This window comes from Pollachius pollachius (assembly GCF_949987615.1).
Source record: "Pollachius pollachius genome assembly, chromosome: 3".
Taxonomy (NCBI): domain Eukaryota; kingdom Metazoa; phylum Chordata; class Actinopteri; order Gadiformes; family Gadidae; genus Pollachius; species Pollachius pollachius.
The window spans coordinates 9,043,542-9,064,649 of record NC_136936.1 but is presented as its reverse complement, the minus strand read 5'-3'; the positions used below and the strand labels follow the sequence as shown (position 1 = coordinate 9,064,649).

The 21,108-nt window shown below is 47.9% G+C and overlaps 3 protein-coding genes across 5 annotated transcripts; 1 reads left to right on the top strand and 2 right to left on the bottom strand.

Moving 5' to 3' along the window:
- Positions 1-2,115: 2,115 nt before the first annotated feature.
- On the bottom strand, positions 2,116-6,451 carry psmd8 (proteasome 26S subunit, non-ATPase 8). The gene is made up of 7 exons (XM_079732635.1): positions 6,330-6,451; positions 5,785-5,857; positions 5,585-5,687; positions 5,234-5,399; positions 4,886-4,986; positions 4,654-4,765; positions 2,116-2,977 (listed from the first exon to the last, which is right to left on the bottom strand). Exons 1-7 carry the CDS (start codon positions 6,432-6,434, stop codon positions 2,840-2,842), a joined length of 798 nt encoding a protein of 265 aa, XP_079588761.1. The 5' UTR covers positions 6,435-6,451; the 3' UTR covers positions 2,116-2,839.
- Positions 6,452-6,869: 418 nt separating this feature from the next.
- On the top strand, positions 6,870-9,671 carry nup88 (nucleoporin 88; the record flags this gene model as incomplete). Its single annotated transcript, XM_079731487.1, is given in 2 exon segments — positions 6,870-8,480; positions 8,482-9,671. Coding segments are annotated over 2 exon segments (2,205 nt in total). The 3' UTR covers positions 9,076-9,671.
- Positions 9,672-11,240: 1,569 nt separating this feature from the next.
- Positions 11,241-20,679, bottom strand: ehd2b (EH-domain containing 2b). 3 transcript variants are annotated; one of them, XM_079733363.1, is made up of 8 exons: positions 20,599-20,679; positions 20,252-20,312; positions 18,477-18,709; positions 17,899-18,075; positions 16,305-16,420; positions 14,846-15,258; positions 14,215-14,379; positions 11,241-12,822 (listed from the first exon to the last, which is right to left on the bottom strand). In XM_079733363.1, exons 3-8 carry the CDS (start codon positions 18,695-18,697, stop codon positions 12,259-12,261), a joined length of 1,656 nt encoding a protein of 551 aa, XP_079589489.1. In that variant the 5' UTR covers positions 18,698-18,709; positions 20,252-20,312; positions 20,599-20,679; the 3' UTR covers positions 11,241-12,258. The 3 variants fall into 3 exon arrangements, with proteins under 3 accessions (XP_079589489.1, XP_079589488.1, XP_079589490.1); XM_079733362.1 differs by having other exon boundaries at positions 20,469-20,647; XM_079733364.1 differs by having other exon boundaries at positions 16,323-16,420; positions 20,469-20,646.
- Between the last annotated feature and the right edge of the window lie 429 nt (positions 20,680-21,108).

Sequence of the window (21,108 nt, the reverse complement as noted above, 5' to 3'; positions counted from 1 at the left end):
GTAAAATTCCAATCAAGTGAATGCAGACCAGGTAATATTTATATTAGCTACCATTAACGCTATGCCATGTGTGAATTTGATCGATTGGACGTCTATTCCGTGTCTAATCCCCTCAAAATATAAAGGTTCCAAAAAATATATATGCTGCCTATAAATAACCAATTTAATTATCAGCATGTTATTAAATGATTATTTAATCTGATATTTATCTTGACTTATTTTGACAAAAATAACTTTCTGATTGATAAAAATAAATGCTGATTCATTCAGCCTAATCAAAACACTATTCAAAGAAATTGAAATGTAGGCTACGGTAAAAAAAAAAGACGTCATTGAAATATAACTAAACAAGGTCTGTGAGAGCGATCATATGAAGAACGCAGAGGGGACATCATAAGATAACATTACCCTACTGGTATCCGATGTCATTATCATTATTTAATTAAATAATCATTTTGTGTCATCGTGTCAGTATTCAAAATCTGTATTCATTTCCATGTATCAGAGACAGTGAGCGGTTATGCAAAGAAGGCTGATTTGGATTGAACCGTTGAAACAGGGATGTGGATTTTTTTTTTTAATCTCCAAGCGTCAGTTCAACACAGAGAGGTCGCCTCATTTCCACCATCCCGACCAATTCCTCGAGCTGCAGTCAGTCCCATCGACCTATGAGAAGGCCCTGGTACACTGTCATCGTTGACCAACGACCAGCGCATCCCTCACCACCACTCACCTCGTCTCTGTCAGAGCACAGCACCGGAGTCAAAGCTGTCGTCACAAGCTCCTCAGGGCTTCCACACCCTCAGAGCCGAGAGCAGATCATTCAAGCAGGAACAGACGTTTTGTCGCAGAGAGGCACATCTATGAGTTGGAAGCTAAATCAAAGCTCAGGTACACTCTGAGTACATAGTGCAACACCTTGTCTGCAGGAACACCACGGCCAAACTGCACACACAGTCAAAAACTACAAAGGTCATCTGCAATATCTCTACAGTACCTCCTAAACTAAACGCCAAGGCTACAGTATCTCCTAAAACCTTGGTTTTGCTGGACCTGTCTTGCTAGACCTTGCAGCTCCTGCACTCTCCGCCGCCTCACAGGAGGCAATGGGACAAAGACAGTGCCTTCGTTCAACGACAAGAGGCGTCGGACTCCGTGGACAGAGCGGCGACGACTCCACTGCCATCAGCCCCAGGTACGGTTGTCAGACCGGTGGGCCAGCAGCCACCTAAAGACCTGACCCGGTCATCATCTGGTTCCTTCGCAAGGACTAAGGAAGGGCTCACAGGGAAGGTCTCAGGACAGGGAACCAACAGGAACAAGGTGAGGAAGCACGGGGGAGAGGAAGAAGGGTTGGTAAAGGACAGTCTGGTGGAGGGAACAGAGGAGCCGGTGTCTTCCCAGCCTCCCGACCCTTCTCCTGCAGCAGGACTCCAAGGACGCTGGAAACCCTTCACCGTCAACGGTTCCTTCTCGCTCAGGGACCGCCGGGGTGGAACGCCGCCGCCCAACGTGACCAAGTGCTGAGCGAGAGATCCACAGCTTTTGGGTGGGATGTTTAGGACCTGATCAAGTGTTAAGAGCACTGAGCCTACTTCAAGTCTTCTGTTTACTAAGTCTGTAAGGGATTTCAGCTATTTTTTTTACTTTGTCTTATACAAGATCAGCATTTTTTAAGGAATTTACACAGAAAGAAAAAATTCAAAGGTGTTCATTACATTTTTTCACCATGAATTTGTTCTTTGGTCGAGATGTGATTATTTTCAATATTAAAAAAATGGAAATTCTTGTATTTCATGGTGAACTTTAGTCTGTAGTAATGACCCATGTGCACAAATCTTCATTTCAAGGCGTCTTTCAGAAAACATTTCTCCACAAGTTCGACGTTAACAGGAGCTACCTATGCGAGCTGCCTTGGGTCACCACGGTGACGATCACAGCATGCGCAGCGCTGAGGAAGTGTCATGGAGGATGCGATTCTAGCTGGTGAAAGGACAACAATCACATCCAGATTCTCTTTATTGACATGCTATTTAAGTCCTGTATTTCAGTTTTGGTCCCCTCCATTAGACACTTAATAAAGCCAGGTCGTCCAAAGGAAAACAAATACACAAATGGTTCCAAAACATTATTTTTATTTTTGAAGTATTTCACACAAATTTTTGCATTTCCTCTTCGATCATGTTATAACTAGGTTAGGGGGAGAACATAATTACCATTTAGAAAAGGCTCTCAAACTTCAATGGCCATTTTTCGGTCTGTTGCTAGGCTACAAAGCAAGAGCAATACAGATCTGTAAGCACTACCAAGCCGGGGGGGGGGGGGGGGGGGGGGGGGGGGGGACTTTGTATACAAAAAAAAGAGGTTTATTTTCTGTAAGTAAAAAGCTTGCGCTTTACTAATGACTTTCAATGACACTTAAAAAAGGCAAAGTCAAATAATATATTTTTTGAATATGTAATGTCTGTGTGTGTGTGGGGGCATCAAGAGGTCAAAACCAAAAGGCGCTCCCATTGAGTTCGACGTTTTTATAAAAAAAATAATAATTAAAACGAAGGGGCACACAACAAAAGAAAGAAAAACAAACATTGGATATAGTCAAAAGTTTACCGCTCCAGAAGGTACAAAAACATACTCAATCTCCAGGAGAAAACGCAGGTGGCGGCCGATGTCCAGGCCAACCTGCCATAGGTGAGTTGTAGCTTTTGGAGGGGGGAGAAGACTGCATGTGGACCCGTTGTGTGTGTGTGAATGGGTGGGTGTGTGTATATATGTCAGCTGTGTGTGTAGGCATTGGAGGAGGGAGTGGGATGGGGGTTAGGTGGCCAAGGATGGCTGATTACACGATCATCTCCAGCTGCCGTGCGTACTCGATGACCTGCTGCGCCAGCTCTGTGGACGGGATGGTGACCTCCTCTGTCCGCTGCTGCTGGGTGCTGAAGGAGTAGTAGCCGTCGGCACTCTGGGTCCAGCCTCGCTGCACAGCCAAACAAACAAGCAGACATTAGACACAGGCTAGGTCAAATAAGCAGACATTAGACACATAGGCCAGGTCAAACAAGCAGACATTAGACACAGGCTAGGTCAAATAAGCAGACATTAGACGGACATAGGCCAGGTCAAACAAGCAGACATTAGACACAGGCCAGGTCAAATAAGCAGACATTAGACACATAGGCCAGGTCAAACAAGCAGACATTAGACACAGGCCAGGTCAAATAAGCAGACATTAGACACATAGGCCAGGTCAAACAAGCAGACATTAGACACAAGCTAGGTCAAATAAGCAGACATTAGACACATAGGCCAGGTCAAATAAGCAGACATTAGACGGACATAGACCAGGTCAAACAAGCAGACATTAGACACAGGCTAGATCAAATAAGCAGACATTAGACACATAGGCCAGGTCAAACAAGCAGACATTAGACACAGGCCAGGTCAAATAAGCAGACATTAGACACAGGCTAGATCAAATAAGCAGACATTAGACACAGGCTAGGTCAAATAAGCAGACATTAGACAGACATAGGCCAGGTCAAACAAACAGACATAGGCCAGGTCAAACAAGCAGACATTAGACACAGGCTAGGTCAAATAAGCAGACATTAGACGGACATAGGCCAGGTCAAACAAGCAGACATTAGACACATAGGCCAGGTCAAACAAGCAGACATTAGACACAGGCCAGGTCAAATAAGCAGACATTAGACACATAGGCCAGGTCAAACAAGCAGACATTAGACACAGGCCAGGTCAAATAAGCAGACATTAGACACATAGGCCAGGTCAAACAAGCAGACATTAGACACAAGCTAGGTCAAATAAGCAGACATTAGACACATAGGCCAGGTCAAATAAGCAGACATTAGACGGACATAGACCAGGTCAAACAAGCAGACATTAGACACAGGCTAGATCAAATAAGCAGACATTAGACACATAGGCCAGGTCAAACAAGCAGACATTAGACACAGGCCAGGTCAAATAAGCAGACATTAGACACAGGCTAGATCAAATAAGCAGACATTAGACACAGGCTAGGTCAAATAAGCAGACATTAGACAGACATAGGCCAGGTCAAACAAACAGACATAGGCCAGGTCAAACAAACAGACATTAGACACAGACATAGGCCAGGTCAAACAAACAGACATAGGCCAGGTCAAACAAACAGACATTAGACACAGACAAAGGCCAGGTCAAACAAGCAGATATTAGACACAGGCCAGGTCAAACAAACAGACATTAAACACAGCCATAGGCCAGGTCAAACAAACAGACGTTGGAAACAGGCCCGGTCAAACACACAGACATGATTAGAATCAGACATAGGCCAGGTCAAACAAACATTTGTTTGAGGTCAACGATGTGCCTGTTGTGGTCACGTCAGGTTCATGGATGGTGTTGAATGTATTCATTTTGAACGCCCTTGGTAAAGAATTTGTTACAGCCTCTTGTCCAGTGTATGGGGGGCAGAATAATGTACTGCTAAGGGTGTTTGATTCCCAGCCGAAACATTCTGGATTCAAATCCCAATGTGGGCAGTGTACAATAATAAAGCGAGTAACATCATGGGCAAATTACCCTACCACCCTTGATTGAGCGGGTCAGTGAGAACCACACCACTCCCTGATGAGAACTAATACCAACCTTCTTGGCATATTCTGTCATCTTCTTTGGGGAGCTGAAGAACAGCACGCGGGTGGCTTCAGCAAACTGAATCTGCTCGTAGGCCTTCTCTATGCACCCAGCGATCTCATCCCTGCAAGACAAGGAGAGGTGGGGGGGAGGTCTCAATTGTGTGTCTTTAACTGCTTCAAATGTGACATTCATTGCATATAAAGAGAATATTTCACTTTTGCCCACAAGGTTCAGTACTCACCGGATAGTGTCCAGTAGAATATCTATGAAGAAGGTGTAGCTCTCTGCAGGAATGTTACCTTTTGCCAGGAACACCTTGTTGTAGCTTCCTTCCATCAGGTACTGGACAAGAACATGAGAATATATGAGACTTTATGCCATTACTTCCCAGTTTGAATTGTTGTTCCAAACTGTATTACTGGTTCCTATTGGTACTCCTCACATGATCAAGTTGTTGCTGTCTTTTAATACAAGATTGTGCCACACTAGTCTTTTTGTACCTACTCCAATTTTGACTGCATGCTTTAACTGTTCGCCGCCTCACTTGTTAGTCACTTTCGATAAAAGCATGTAAATGTAAGTGAGGTACCTGCTCCAGGGAAACAGGGTGCCTGATGTACACGTTAGTCTGGATGTCCTTGGCACTTAGCCTCTCCAGCTCTGTGTGGAACTCTGACACGCGGTTCTGGGACAGCAGGAAGAGCAGGTTAAGGCCCAGGAGCTGGTGCATGTACGCTGCCTCGGGCAGTTCATCCCTGAAAGAGGGTAGAGACAGAGAAAGAGCGAGGTCATAACAAAGCACTGGTGGCTATGGCAATACAGTGGACAACAACAGCATTGTTTACAATTGCTACGTTGTTTACAAACACGTTTTCAGAATGTGAAGCGCTTTATGAAAAGGCCATTCATTATTATGTATTATTACAAATGGCTTTATTACTTATAGTCAAAATAGTAGCATTTTAGTTGGGCCATGTATCTCTCGAAGGAGGGGATGTCCTTCTTGAGGATACTCCACAGAGCGCCGATTTCCAGTACATCGCCTAGAACAAGGACATAGAAAAGAAGGGTAAATATAAAAGGTGTATCCTTGTCTGTGGAGACATCTGGAGTAATTGGCTGCTATTAGGTCATACTCACGGGCAAGAATTAGCTGCTGTTTTGTGAGCTTCACCCCCGTCGTGGGCAAAAAATTTAATTCTAATAGAGAAATCTGTAAACAAATAGAAAAGGGCATGTATTAAAGAAAACGCTTACTTTCCTAGAAAGTAAGGACAAGTCACGGAAGCATATGTTACGGTTAATGGTAATGCATTTGTTTGAGAAACACATAAAAAATTATATATAAACGTGTCAACACATACAATCCATACACACATATCTATAGATGACGTTGTGGCAGTAGCATTGGCTAACGTCAACATTAAGTAAATAACAAGGTTTGGGATTATACAAATGTCTAATTGAGCTTGAAATTATGTTTAAACGAGGTTAACATATACATGGTTAATATCATGTCTGTTGACTTGATGTAAAAGGACGATATTACGTGAGCTAACCATACATTACAATGACTTTGTGTTCTTCTTAGCATGCTAACGTTAGCCACCATGGCTAAATTGGCCAAATGAAATATCCGCGGTCTGAGATAATCACGTGAAGCACACAGGCTGTTGTGATTCTACCTTGAGTTTTGTCAAAAGATCCCCGCATTTATTTAAACTGGGATTTTTCTTATTCCATTCTGTCCTCAGCGTCTCGTAGAGTCCCGCAGTCTCTTTCAGCGCCATGGTGAGTCTGCAGAATGTACGACACCGGCCGACGTAATACGGCGTATGTCGTAAAAGAGAAGAACGCGTTCGCTATGTTGGCTACCATGGATACTGGATCCACTGTTACGGTTGCTTCGAACTTGATGTTAAACATTAAATTCTGAATTTTGAAATGATGGTGTACTTCAATTCTTATTTTAATTCAATGTAATATAAGGTTTTCAAGATCTTTGTATCAGGATCATTTGGTTTGTCGACTTTCTTAATGATTTTGTATTTTAAGTATTATTTTAGAATTGTATGTATTATTAATATATTTTGTAAACAATACCGTTTTTGTAATACTAAGTGATTGTCTTTCTGTATGCTGTTGATTTTTAATAAATATTAAATAAATATCAGATTCCTAGCACGCATGCGCGGCGTGACCCGCTTTTTAGAAAGCGGAACAAGATGGCGGCCTTCGGTGGAGAGCGTTGGCTACATGAGCTGCCAAATCATAACATATTCAGCAAATTACGTGAGATCCTCGACTCCGAACCCAAAGCGAATGTAAAGAGAGCAGCTAAAAACCTCACATTTTGCCTGGACTGTGACCTGTTTGTTTGGAACGACGTTGACCGCGTGTTTTTCACCACCAACTTGAGGCAGCTGAACTCCGACGAGAGCTTAGGAAGCGGGAACTTCCAAACTCTGCTGTGCATCAACCCACCTCGTTTTGAAGTGTGCCAGGTACTGCTCAGTCCCACGCAGCACCACGTCGCTTTGATCGGCCAGCGGGGGGTCTCGGTGCTGGAGCTCCCACAGCGCTGGGGGAAAAGGTCCGAGTTCGAAGGCGGACGGAGCGACATCAACTGTAAGACCATCCCGGTGGCGGAGCGCTTCTTCACCAGCTCTGCCTCGGTCACTCTACGGCAGGCGACATGGTATCCCAGCGAGACGGAGGAACCAAACCTAGTGCTGCTCACCTCCGACAACACCATCCGCTTCTACGGGCTCAAATCACCCCAGAACCCATCCAAGGTACTACCTGTTTCGCAGTCAGAGGAAGACAGCAACGTCCACTCTCGTGTGTTGTCCTACGCAGCGTCCCTGGGCGAGATCGCCGTGGCGTTCGACTTCGGGCCAGTGTCGTGCATTTCTCGGCAGGTGCCGGGACAGGCGTCCAGAGACCTGCTGGTCTACCCGCTGTATATCCTCTATGAGAACGGCGAGACGTACCTGAGCTACACCAGTAACCAGATGGGCTTGCTGAGCCTTAGCAAGCCCGCGGGACCCCTTCCCATGTACCCCGCAGCGGAGGATAACTACGGCTACGACGCGTGCGCCATCCTGTGCCTGCCCTGCGTGCCCAACATCCTAGTGATTGCCACGGAGACGGGGATGCTGTACCACTGCGTGGTGCTGGAGTCCGAAGAGGAGGAGGACGAGGGCGGCGTGGGGGAGAGGTGGATGCGGGGCTCGGACTCCGTGCCGTCCCTCTACGTGTTCGAGTGCGTGGAGCTGGAGCTCACACTGAAGCTGGCCACCGGCGACGACGAGGAACCCCAGGAGTCGGACTTCACCTGCCCCATCCGGCTGCACCGGGACCCGCTGTGCCAGCACCGCTACCACTGCACCCACGAGGCCGGGGTGCACAGCGTGGGCCTCACCTGGTTCAACAAGCTGCACCAGTTCCTGGGCTCCTCCGACGAGGGCGACCGCAACAGCCTGCAGGAGCTGGCGGCAGAGAAGCGCTGCATCGTGGAGCACATCCTGTGCACGCGGCCGCTCGCTACCAGCCTCTCGGCGCCGGTGCGCGGCTTCCTGGTGACCTCGGACCTGTCGCTGGGCGCCACCATGGTCTGCATCACCAGCGCCTACGAGTGCATCCTGCTGCCCCTGCTCAGCTCGGTGCGGCCCCCCTCCCCGCCGCTGCTCTGCTCGGGGCCGAGGGCCGGGGCCGCGGCGAGCCCCCCGTCGCGCGGGCCGCCCAACGACTCGTTCGAGCGGCACGTGCGCAACATCCTGGCGCGAGGCTCGGCCAACCCCTTGGTGCTGCGGTCGGGGGACGGCGAGGGGGGGGGGCGCCGCCGCCGCCGCCGCCCCGCCGCCGGAGTGGCTGCAGCTGCTGAGCCGCGCCACACAGGTGTTCCGCGAGGAGTACGTCCTGAAGCAGGACACGGCGTGCGAGGAGCTGCAGCGCCGCGCGCGCCTCCTGGCCGCCCAGCGCGGCACGCAGGCGGCCGAGCTGGCCGCCTGCCGCCTGGAGAGGCGGAGCCTGCGGGAGACGGCAGAGCGGCTGGCCGACAAGTACGAGGACGCCAAGTACCGGCAGGACGCCATCGCGCGGCGCGTCAAGCGCCTGCTGGGTGGCCTGCGCAGCCAGCTGCCCGTGCTGTCGGACAGCGAGAAGGACATGAGGAAGGAGCTGCAGGGGGTGGAGGAGCAGCTGAAGCACCTGGACAACGGCATCCGGCAGGTGGCCATGAAGAGGGAGTACCAGAAGAAGCAGGTGGACAAGGCAGAGGGAGGGGGGCCGGCGGTGCCGGCCCGGGGCGGGGTCTCGCTCAACGCCCACCAGAAGAAGTGCGTGCAAGGAGTGCTGCGGGAGCACGGGGAGCAGATCTCCACCATGATGAAGCAGATCAAGGACATCAAGAACACCTTCAGCTTCTGAGGCGGGTTGGGGCTTTAGTGAATGGCTGGGGCGGCCTGTCGATGGGTCGAGGAGGCTACGTTACCCTTCAGGAGTTTTACTGCACGCTAGGAAGAGTGTAGTGTCAAGGGAAGAAATGTGTTGGTCAAGCAGTTCACACAGGGGGCTTCTGCATGGCAGATATTTACACTGTTTGATTTGTGACGTGTCCTGGTGTGTCTGGGTGAATAGTGATGTTCTTTGATGATAACAAAACTTGTTTGAATTATTTGTAATAAAAACAAAATACTATCTTTTCTTGGTTAAAAGGACACTCATATTTCGAACGATTGTAATTTGCTATACTTTTATATTGTTTTGAATCCAGAAATAAACTTTATAATTATCTTTAATTATGAATGGCTTTGAATGAAATCGCTTAATAGATGTGGCTCCATGTAACTTTATTTAAACCCAATGTTAAAGGAGGTAACTCATAATCTATCTTTCACATTATTTATATTTAGGTTAATAGTTTGACCTTTATAACTTGAATAAACAGGACTTTTTCTCATCTTTGGGAACGCAAACATTAGTACATATGGGAGTGACTTATAAGCTGTATTGAACAATACATTCTCGATTAAAGACATCATTTAAAAGGTTTCAGTGTTGGGGCCCAAATATGTTGTTGACCTTAAAGTAGGGTCAAGGGAATAAAACGTCAGGTACCGCACTGAACTTGACATGGTGGAAGTTAGGCCAAATCCAGTGCACTGCATTGACACAAGGTGCATTATGTCTTCTCCCCACTAGAGGTCGCCCCTCGCCAGCATTCTTTGAATTTGAAGTGAAGTATGGAGTGAAGTTTTCCCCTTCACTTCAGACCACAAACCAAACCCACTGGCGCCTGCGAGGGCTTCCCCACGCAATAACTGTGACGTATGCGGAGACCCCTGTTAGTATGGTTGAGTGGGCAACATTGTTTTGTGATTAATCCATTTTACTGCTGCCCCCTGTACTCTTCCTTACTCATTTCGCTGCCCTCCCCTCCGTACCACAGCCTTGTAGGCTAGATACTGTTCATATGTGTCGTGCAACAGCTGTATATCAAATTGGCGCATGACTCAGTGTATCTAAGTGCATAATAGCAATGGTGAAATGCCAAGACATTCTTGGAACCGATTTTTTTTTTTTTTGCAAGATCGAAAAAACATTCGATATGACAGGGGAAGCTCGTTTTACAAGATTGAAGAAAAAGAGCTCTCAACCCGGCCTTATTCTGTTCGTCACAACGTTACACCCTAAACGTTTTCACTTTTCGCCTGATTGTGTTGTTTTTCTGAACTAAGCCCTACAGGAGCGCCTGGGGTTAACTTCTTCTGTATGGTGGTGCGGTCCAGCAGCAACACACCAAATAGGGGGATGTTCTAGTCTTCCATAAAGGTACAGTGTGTCGATCCCGCGCATGAGCGCAAGGAAACTTAGCAGACCCTAGGAAAAGAGGTATTAATAACTCCGACCAGCCCACCGCATTCCTTGCATGTGAGTCACTCTAAACTCCAGTGAGCAGGGAGGAAGAAAAGAGGAGGGGCGAGCTGCCTCTGCTTCGCGTTTGGGTTTCTTTCTACGGAGGAACGGAATATAAACTGGCCTACTACTGTCCATAAACCGCGCACTCGGTTTAAAGCGCTCCAAAGTAACACGCGCATGAACGCAATTTAAGATAAGCTACTACGCAAATGCACACGTGGATCCCTGTTATATTCTAGCTGTATTTTAAATACAGCAGTTTTAGGATCCCAAATTGCTGGGTAAAGGGTGAGACATCTCAAGCATAAGAAAAGTGGAAAGTGTACTGTGCGTGTGAAGTTCACTGTGTGAGAGTGTGAGAGAGTTGGAGTGGAGTGGGGTCGAGACACGGAAAAAGTTGGTATGGGGATTTGGCAGGGGCTCGGTGTGAGTCAGTGTTTATCGGATCTGTCACCGTGGAACCAACTGAGAATTACACCAAAGAAAAACACGGATAAAGGGGAAAGGAGAAGTAAGCGCATTCGGTTACATTTCCCTACTTTACCAAGACTGAATCGAAACGTAAGAATGTCCAACAAGGATATTGTTTCTTGCGGTTCCATCTCTATGTATTCAAAGTGTCATGTTCATTCGTTAGATTAGGCCTACAAAAAAAAAAGAGCCGTAGACCTGCACACAGTCAATACAGTTTATTTGGTTATACCAGTTGGCAACAGTTGTACAGTAGTTAGTAATATCAATAGGGCTGTTTTGTTGGAAATTGCACCATGTGAGCATGTGACATTCATTTACACAACAGAGAAGTATTGTCCTCTTCAAAAAAACTAACAAACACAAATATTACAAAGTACAGCAAAATAGATGCACAATATGGTGGTGAAGATAAAATCAGAAGGCAGGTGAAGCATTAAAATATGCCTTGAATGTATTTGGTTATTAGATAACGACTGCATCTTTAGCTAAACATGCCTTAATTAGGCTACATCAGATAATCCAAAATATTGGTTTATACATCATAAAGCGATGTTCTCTTGTTTATACAGTACATTTACATACATTGAACATTGTTGCCAAAGCATTTAGGACTATAGGATATTTCAAATCAGATAAAACACATAGATACTCTGGTCTCAAGGAGTCAGTAAGGCTCCAAAGCGTTTTAATACTAAAAGGCCTCATTCTCTCTCCGTTCAAATCTTTCAAATATAAAATACTCGAATGCTATTTTCTTGGAAAGGGCTCAAGGCTTTTTTTTCTCAGCAAATAACTGAATCATTGAAACCTCTTTTTTATAAAGCAAATCAAACATCAAAGCGATCTAAGAAAAATAAGCAACAACTGAACCAACCCACATTTTAGGAAAGAATCTCTTCAAATACGTCAGAGCCACTAGCTTTAGCCTAGGCGCTATCAATAGCTGTAGCCTACCTCTTTGGCGACCTTGCCCATGAACTTGTGTCCAAGTCAAAGTATCAAATCAGTGAATCCCTTCAAAGCAACGGATTCCACCCGGCGTAGCTATGTGATCCAGCTGGGCTGGGTTCTTGGGGCGTGGTGTGGGGGGGGGGGGGGGGGGAGAGGGGGAAGGGTTAGGGAGCTATGGGCCATCTGTGTGAGAAGGGTCCCTCTGGCCTCCAGGCATTGGGGGGCGACGGCGGCGGTAAGGTGTGGGGGGGGGGGAGATCCCCAGGTTTAGGCGTCCGACCCTTTCTGCCTGCGCTTGGACGGGGGCACCAAGCGACTGGGCAGTTCCGGGGGCAGACCATGGCCCTCCAGCTTCACCTCGATCAGGTGACTGGCCAGGGCAAACTCCTCGTCGTCAAGCATGCCGTCGCGGTCCACGTCCGACAGCTTCCAGATGCGGCCCAGCACCGAGTTGGGCAGCCGGGTGCTCACCATCCAGTCCTTGGCCTTGGTGCCGCTCAGCTTGCCCTCGTTGGGCGCCAGGTTGTAGAAGATCTCATCGTACTTGGCCTTGTCCTTGGTGACCACCCAGTCCTCCTCCTCCTCCCCTTCGCCGTGGCTCTCCCCGCCGTTCTCCAGCACGCCGAAGGGGTCCCCCTCCATGAAGGGCCCGGCCCGGGTGCCCAGGAAGGCGCCTCCCTGCACCCCCATCTGGTCGTTGTTCTCCAGCTCCTCCTGCCGCAGCAGGGGCATCAGCGTGGCGATGTCGGATGACAGCAGCTCGTCCAGCGCCGCCATCAGGGTGGGCTTCAGCGTCTTGAACTTGGTGAAGTCGTGCACAAGCAGTTGCTCCTGTTGGGGGGCGGGGCCCACATCAGACCCATACTGAGCTAAACAACACTGAGCTATACAATACTGAGCTAAACAATACTGAGCTAAACAATACTGAGCTAAACAACACTGAGCTATACAATACTGAGCTAAACAATACTGAGCTAAACAATACTGAGCTAAACAACACTGAGCTAAACAATACTGAGCTAAACAACACTGAACTAAACAACACTGAACTAAACAACACTGAGCTAAACAATACTGAGCTAAACAATACTGAGCTAAACAACACTGAACTAAACAACACTGAGCTAAGCAATACTGAGCTAAGCAACACTGAGCTATACAATACTGAGCTAAACAAGACTGAGCTAAACAACACTGAGCTAAACAATACTGAGCTAAACAATACTGAGCTAAACAACACTGAACTAAACAACACTGAGCTAAACAATACTGAGCTAAGCAATACTGAGCTAAGCAACACTGAGCTATACAATACTGAGCTAAACAACACTGAGCTAAACAACACTGAGCTAAACAACACTGAGCTAAACAATACTGAGCTATACAATACTGAGCTATACAATACTGAGCTAAACAACACTGTGCTAAACAACACTGAGCTAAACAATACTGCTATACAATACTGAGCAATATAACACTGTGTTATACAATACTGCTATACAATACTGCTATACAACACTTCTATACAACACTGAGCTATGCAACACTGAGCTATACAATGCTATCCAGTGTTTTGGTATCGTCATGCATAATGGGTGATACCATAATAGGTATACTATAAAAGAGATAGGCTACTCTAAAAATACTATGCTGCCATTATCATGCTGATTTCCCCCCCCTGGGATAGCTAAAGTAATATCTTAATATAATAGAGATACTTTAAGAGCCGTACAATATGATTGATATACTAGCAATGATATAGTAGGAAATAGCAATATTATATCGTACATGATTATGAAGTCATCAACAACATAGCATTACTCATATTACAAAAACATTTGAGAAATTCTTATTAGTTTTCACCAGTTATCGTGAGAATCCTGTGTATACATAAATCAAGTTAACCCTCGTTCCTTGCCAAGATGAAGCAAAAACAAAAACGACGGCTGCTGCACATATTTGCCCTGAATCAGGCCTGAGAACCAGATGTTTCCAGAAGAACAGCGGCAGGATCACTGGTGACGGGCTTCACAGGCCACATCAACATGGCCTGGGAAGCCCTTTGAGACTCACTGTGATGAAGGGCTAAACAAACCAAATTGAGAGGGCCCAGATGCCCTCAAGCCCTACCTTCTCATTACTGACATACGTCTGAATTTCAAATCAATCGTTTTTTGGAAACAGCATCTGCTATACGAATAGTAAATTCGAAAACAAACTAACCTGCATCTTGGCGCAGTCGGGGAAGTCTCCGGGGGAGATGTGATGCTGCAGCTGGATCTTGGAGAAGATGATGGGCAGCTGGTAGATGAGGGTCTTCTTCTTGTTGTCCTTCCTGAACACGGACGGCATCTCCTGCTTCAGGTGGCTGATGATGTGGGCGTGGACCTGGGAGGGGACAGGAGCGGGGAGGAGCTTAAAACGAGCGTTAAGGAGCTAAAAATGTTTAAAAGGAGCTTTGAGGAGCCTTACCTGCTTTAAACAGCATTAAGGAGCTTATAAAGTAAGGAGCATAAAAATCGTTAAGAAGGTCAATAAAGACTTTGAAGAGCTCTGCAGAGCTCCTTCAGCATCTGAACATGCATGAGCAGGATCAGGCACGTTTGGATCTCCTCGGGTCCAAATCCATTACAATCTTAAACCAAACACCAAGAACCGCCTCCTATTTTACACCGAGACCCCTGTGGGAGTGTGTGTGGACGGTGGCTGGTTTAACCTGTGCACAACAGGTGTGCAGCCTCCCCCAGCTCCAGAGCCCAATCAGTCTGACTCTGGCCAGGCGAGGCTGCTCAAACCAGCCATCCTCCCCCCCCCCCCCCCCCAGTCCCCAGTCCCCTCTTCCTGCTCTCCTCACCCGGACCAGACGCGCCCTCTTGACCAGGTCGTTGAGCTTGCGCAGGGCCGAGTTGCGGGGCAGGTTCTGGATGTCGGCGAACAGGTCCTCCTCCTCCAGCTCAAACAGCTTGCGGTTGTCCGCCACCAGGAGCGGCTCGGCCCAGAAGGACCCGATGTAGACGCGCAGCACCTCCGGCGTGTTGAACACCTTTCCCAGGGACCACATGAGCGCGCCGTACACGCGCATCAGCTGCTGGGTGTCCACCATGTCGGCCTTGTTGAGGACCACCCGCAGCTTGTCCTCGTTGCCCTTCAGGGCGCCGATGGCCTCGGAGAACTCGTCGGAGATCTCCAGCTTGTGGGCGTCGAACAGCAGGATGATGCGGTCCACGCGCTCGGCGAACCACCGCAGCACGGCGGGGAAGTCGTAGCCTGGGACCGGGGAAGGGAGATGTTCTTTTTGGTAAAAGGGCTGGTCGTGTAAAGCGTGCAGGAAATATGGGGTCGTATCAGTGACACATAGGAAGACATTTGACCCGTGTGGAAGGAGAACAGGGAGAAAGACACGCTTCGCACCACGTATCAAGTGGTTCAGGACTTATTTTTTTCTCGCTGTGCCTCCCATTCCTGGACACATCATCGTCATCATCATTGTCATACAAGACACAGATAGCTCTGAGTCACAGGACATTGTTCATGTGGTCAAGATAGCTGTTTACGTCAGACATAGCAATGTTAGACTTTGAAAAGTTGTATTATTAAAGGTGCATTGTTTATTCATTTTACGGAAGCTCCTACCTTAAAATTACGTGGACATATCCGTGGTTTATTCCCAGCCATAGTGATTTCAATGATGGTATTATTAAACTCACATCCTATATATATTCTAAAAATTTAAAAGGCTGGCGGGCCTGTACCTCTCCCTTTGTGTACAAGAATAGTGATATCGACACTCCCAAGCCCACTCCCACTCACGTCACTCAGCTATCCCAGATACGCTAGTTTGTGTTACACAGTTGCACAGGCTTAGAGTGGAAAGAACACTCCTATTTAGTTTTCTTGATTCTGAAAATGTTGCCCCTACTGACTTTGGCTACATCTTAACCAGTGCGACTTTAAATGTTAAAACTGTATAAACATTATTATTAGATTATTTTTTAGTCATCCAGAGGGTCTTAAGGAATACACAATGATTGAAAGGGAATGAATATGAAAATATTATATAAAGATAATATCGGGGAATGTGATGATGATGATGATGATGATGATGATGATGATGATGATGATAATCAACCGATGAGCAGCTTTCGAGGTACAGAACCACTGGAGGCTGTTCCCTCACCAAGTGATAATGGAACAGAGAGCATTAGGTCCATGGGTTAGCCGGGTGAGACAAGAGGGCGATGGTTCACAGCAGGGCTGCGGTGGTGGTGACTCTCAGAACGCGGGTGTCTTTCTCTCTCCCCCCCCCTCCTCACCTTTGGTGCTCCTCTCACCTCGGCTCACTCTCTGCTTGGCCCCCGACAGGATCCCCGGGGTGTCGATGATGCTGATGCTCTCCAGCACCTGGTTCGGGATCTGGGCGCACTGGAACCTGGAGGAGTGAGAAGTGAGACACACACACACACCTCAACGTTAACACACACAGCCCCGACGACGCTACACGCAAGAAACACGCGTCTCACATAAAAATGCAAAGCCCTATCAACGTTGCACGCAAGCTCGCTTGGGAGGTATCCTCCACCTGCGGTCACTGGGGATAAGCATTGCCTTATCTATCGCAACCTATTACAAACATCGATGGAAAGAATGTGAGCCTTGTGAAATATGGCGATGTGTTATCATGGCCTCGGCCATAGGGGCATGATCTAAGAAGCAGGCTGGAAACGGCTTCCCACTCCCACCTCCAGGCCATTGTGTTCAGAGCTGGCCTCTCGATGCTTCGGGCTTCCTGATGGAAAATATCTGCCAGTGCCAGGATTAAACAATACGGGCCCCTTACGATGTTGTGTCTTACAACAACAGCCACACTTCCTCTGGCTTACGACTCTAATGAGCTGGCGGTTCCCCAGACAGGAAGTCGGAGAGAAAAGGGAGAGACGCAACACATGGTGGCCAGCGCACCCTGAAGTAGAGCAGGGACTACCCCTGGAAACCTAGCGTCAGATCTTCTCTTCCTCTGCTCTTCACTGGAAACCCCTGTTTCTCCCTAACCTGCCATGCCTGTTCTTCGCAGTGGTGTGGTTGCCAACAACAAACTATGGCCTTGGTTACAGACCACGTCTCATGGTCTGTAACTCGCTCTCCAAACTCACATCAATGGAAAAATGTACCCACAAGAGAAGAAAAAAAGGAACGCATGCCAAAGCGCTGGAATGGATCGGTCCTCAGCGTTCAGCTTCTGCTCCAGATTCCCGGAGCGGTACCACCAGTATGTGACCTCATTTGTTTGTGCGTTCCCCCCCGGGATGTGTCAGAGCTCCCTGCCCCCCGTTTCTGAACCTCTCCAAACATCGCGGCTCCCCCCCCCGACCCCGACCTTGAGGACGAGAGCTTTCCTCACCCTCTGGAGTGATATCTCCCCCAGCTCCTCGTTTTTTCCACAAATAAAGACAGTGACTCCCTGCGCTGAACTCTGGCACGAGGACTCGAAATTCCACCAAGCGAGAACTCGCACATTATCTTTTTTCTTTGCGCTGTTATCTTTCCGACTCTGCCCGGCTTCCATTTTGTGCTGCAGGCCCCTAAGATGTTTCCTACGACCAATCCATTACGTAGGTGTGAAGGTCAAAGGGGGATCTTCCTTTAACTCCGACCTACCCTACAATGATGTATTGTTTCACTGACTGACGAATGCCGGCCTCGTCTTCCTCAACTGGGGATCATTTGAACATCTATTTATGGATCTTCTTTTCAACATATATTTACGTATATTCTTTGTGGCTTTATTTCCCTTTGTCAAATCTCATTTCATCATAATAATATCTCACTTTGTATTGTTTCTTTGTGCCCCCCCCCCCCCCCCCCCCCCCACACACACACACACACACAGCCACACCCTCACACACTCACCTGTTGAGGAAGGTGTTGCCAAATGGGTTGAGCTTGCGGAAGGGCTTGTTGGGGTCCACGATGAGGGCGTTGCCGGGGATCACGCCCTCCACCTCCCCGTGCATGATGGCCGTGAAGCAGTCGGTGGTGGGCTCCGGACCCACCCTGCTCCCAGGGATGTCCTGCTCCAGGAGGTACCTAACCACGCCAGACCACAGCCCCCGTTAGCCAGCCCCTCAGAGCAGGGCGTTGTACAGCCCGCTTGGGTTCAATCGATGGCTTTGTGTTGGTTCATTGGTGGAGGATTTGCAACCTTTACTGTAATGTAAATTTCAATTGAATTGTGTTGGGATGGTTTTTAGCTGATGTAGATGTCCCATCTGGTGTTTTGCTCCGGTCTCTACGGCCACATCACTAAGCCGCATGTCACCCCATTACACACCGTAATGTTACCGGTAAGGTTACTGGTACAAAGCAAGGACTTAAACATACTGTATGCATTTCACCATGCGGAAACTGGCTTTAAAACCTAAATGAGCTTAAAACAGCACAGAACTGGAGAGGCCCAGAGGACCCATTGAGACCCACGGCTCGCTTACTGGATGAAGGTGGTCTTCCCTGTGGAGTACTGGCCCACCACCAGCACCATGGGCTTGTTGTCAAAATCGGCCTCCTCCAGACTGGGGGAGTGGAAGTCATGGAAGCCGTAGTACTGCTCCAGGGGCAGCAGCTTCTTGCGGTACAGAGACTTGAGGCCCTCGGTCACCGTGCGGATCACCTCCGGCGTCTTCTTCACGTTCTTCCGTCCCCAGCGTGACATGTCGGCTTCTGACTGGAGGACAGTTGAAGGGAACATGTGAAGTAATCTACGCCTGTGTGTTTGTGTGTGTGTGTGTGTGTGTGTGTGTGTGTGTGTGTGTGTGTGTGTGTGTGTGTGTGTGTGTGTGTGTGTGTGTGTATGTATGTGTGTGTGTGTTTTTCCTATGCCCCCTCTGTGTCGCTGTACCTATGTTTCCTGTGCTGGGGCCTTGGAGAGCCTTGGGTTGTTTCCTGTGTTTATTAGAGTGCCGCTTGCAACGTCACTCGCTTCAATGAAAGGGATGATGACTGAGGTCTAGAGTTCAAGCGGCTGACCCCTTTTTGAAAAACACACACCCCTCTTCCAACAAGCCTCGACTAGAGCACAACTCAAACGCCACTGAGGGGAGCATAACAGAAACCGGAGCAGTGGATTGACAAGGTTGACCCCACAGAAGGGAACTGTACACGGAGAGGGCTCCCACCACTGCCACAACTTTTCCTACGGACGTGGAACCAGGAAGGGCTGGCGGGACCAGCAGAATGCCGAGCTTTGTTAGTGCGCATCTGGAAAAAATTCGAACCTGTAGTTGGCTGTGGAAACCGTGCTTGCCCGGCCCAGCCCAGCCCAGTGAACACACGTTGAACAGGCCCCTGCTCATTTCCTCACATTGAAAAGAGTGAGGCATTCATTTTTTACCCCCACAGGCTTCCTCAGCCCATTACCAGATGAATTAGGTGCACCATTGTGTCCATGGCTCACACAATGAGCTGCTGCTGGGAAGATGTGGAGTGTGCATGCACAGGCAGGATTCCACCTCATGACAGGCGCTAGTTAGGAACAGCGATGGATCAGATATCAAACGCAGAGGTAAAGATTCCCTGGCCCATCCTAGATGTTTCCTTTTGTTTTTCTAAAAGGCGTGCACCAAAGTTCAAGGCATCTTCTCGTACGTGGAGTTATTTAACTGTCTGACTGTATGAATCTTAGAAAATGAACACTGCCCTGAGGAGGGAGGGCAACAGAACAGTGTCACAAGACTGATGAGAAAGCAGAGAGCCGTTTAATACAGAAAATAATCAACTTCTAGCAAGCCCGGAGATCACTGGTATAAACACCTACGTCATTATCTACTGTGGAAACTTTTAGCAATTCGGAAACTGTTAGGAGTTAGGAGAGAGGGAGAAAGGAAGAGTTGAAAGTCTTTATAAGAGTTGAATCACGTTGGCTCTATAGAAGCCGCTTTTCAGTTGGAAGTTGGAAAATGCCTTGTGGGTTTTGTGAACCACAATTGCAACAGCACGTCAAGGCTGTTTCAGAAAGAACGCTAACATATAAGGAGTGATTCAGGGTTTGAGTGTGATCCAATTATTTATAATTTCTCAAATGGAAGCAATGCCGTTTTGTAGACGATGCCAACGAAAAACCAACTTCTAATCAAGGTTTTAAGGCTCTCTCTAACTTCAGGTCACGTGTCGCTGTAACCTTTCCGTAAAAGCTTTTGAGTGGTAACAAATTGCGTGGAGGAAAAGTGCGTACAAAAGAATTAAAGTCAAATTAAAAAAGTATATTTACCGCGTGACTTTAGATCCGGGAAAGTGTTCTTCAAACGCCTTCCAAAGTCTCCTCTAGCCGTCTGCAGAGTTGGGGGAAAAAAAGAAGAAGATATATGTCTGGAGGACAAAAATAATTTACAGATTTTTTTTTCCCCCTCTGGAATGAGCTGTTGCTACATGCAGGTCTTCTGCGTGTCAGCGAATAGCAGTCCTCCGCGATGGAGTGTCAACACCACCTGAGTGAGGATGGCTCTTCTGCTGGCTTTAATGGATCTCAGATGAGCTCCAGGGCTGGCAGGCTCCTCGATCAACGTGCAGTAGTAGGAGCACGGGAGGACACAGACACACACATTCACAGGAACCAACCTCTCTCTCTCGCTCCCCCTCGGTCTGGCTCAGCTTCTCCTCCGTATGCACCTCCTCCTTTAGGGATGCCAGTTCCCCTGCTCTCCCCTTCTGAGATGGGATGAGCTGAAGGAGGGCCCGAGGGTGTGGTGGAACCTCCGAGGCAGGGGTGGGGTGGGGAGGAGCACTGGGGCAGAGGAGGAGGTAGAGAGAGGGGGTGGGGGAGGGGGGGAATCGTTTATTTGGGTGGAGTCAATCTGTACATTCCACAGTCCCACACACAGTCATTTGTAGTATTTTTTTTAACAAAAACTGAGTTATAACCAAGACCTCTCAATGCTGCCCTTAACGTGACTTTTAATTATGTTTATGTATACCAGTCAGCATGTCAGCTGCACATTGCTGCTGTACTTTACTTCAAGCTTTAATAACTGATAAGAAAGCGAATCACAACCGACTGTGCAATCCGCCATTTTAAAAAGCCCCCCCCCCCCCTTCATTCTTCTGCTCCTTCTCTCGAATGAATCACAC

Excerpts from the sequence above, each read along its gene's own strand:
- psmd8 (XM_079732635.1), bottom strand. The coding sequence starts at position 6,434 with ATGGCGCTGAAAGAGACTGCGGGACTCTACGAGACGCTGAGGACAGAA. Across the intron at positions 4,987-5,233 it reads ACCCTGTTTCCCTGGAGCAG|TACCTGATGGAAGGAAGCTA; the intron begins GTACCTCACTTA and ends GTTCTTGTCCAG. Across the intron at positions 4,766-4,885 it reads ATTCTACTGGACACTATCCG|GGATGAGATCGCTGGGTGCA; the intron begins GTGAGTACTGAA and ends CTTGTCTTGCAG.
- ehd2b (XM_079733363.1), bottom strand. The coding sequence starts at position 18,697 with ATGTCACGCTGGGGACGGAAGAACGTGAAGAAGACGCCGGAGGTGATC. Across the intron at positions 18,076-18,476 it reads GGGAAGACCACCTTCATCCA|GTACCTCCTGGAGCAGGACA; the intron begins GTAAGCGAGCCG and ends TGGCGTGGTTAG. Across the intron at positions 16,421-17,898 it reads GGCAACACCTTCCTCAACAG|GTTCCAGTGCGCCCAGATCC; the intron begins GTGAGTGTGTGA and ends TCACTCCTCCAG.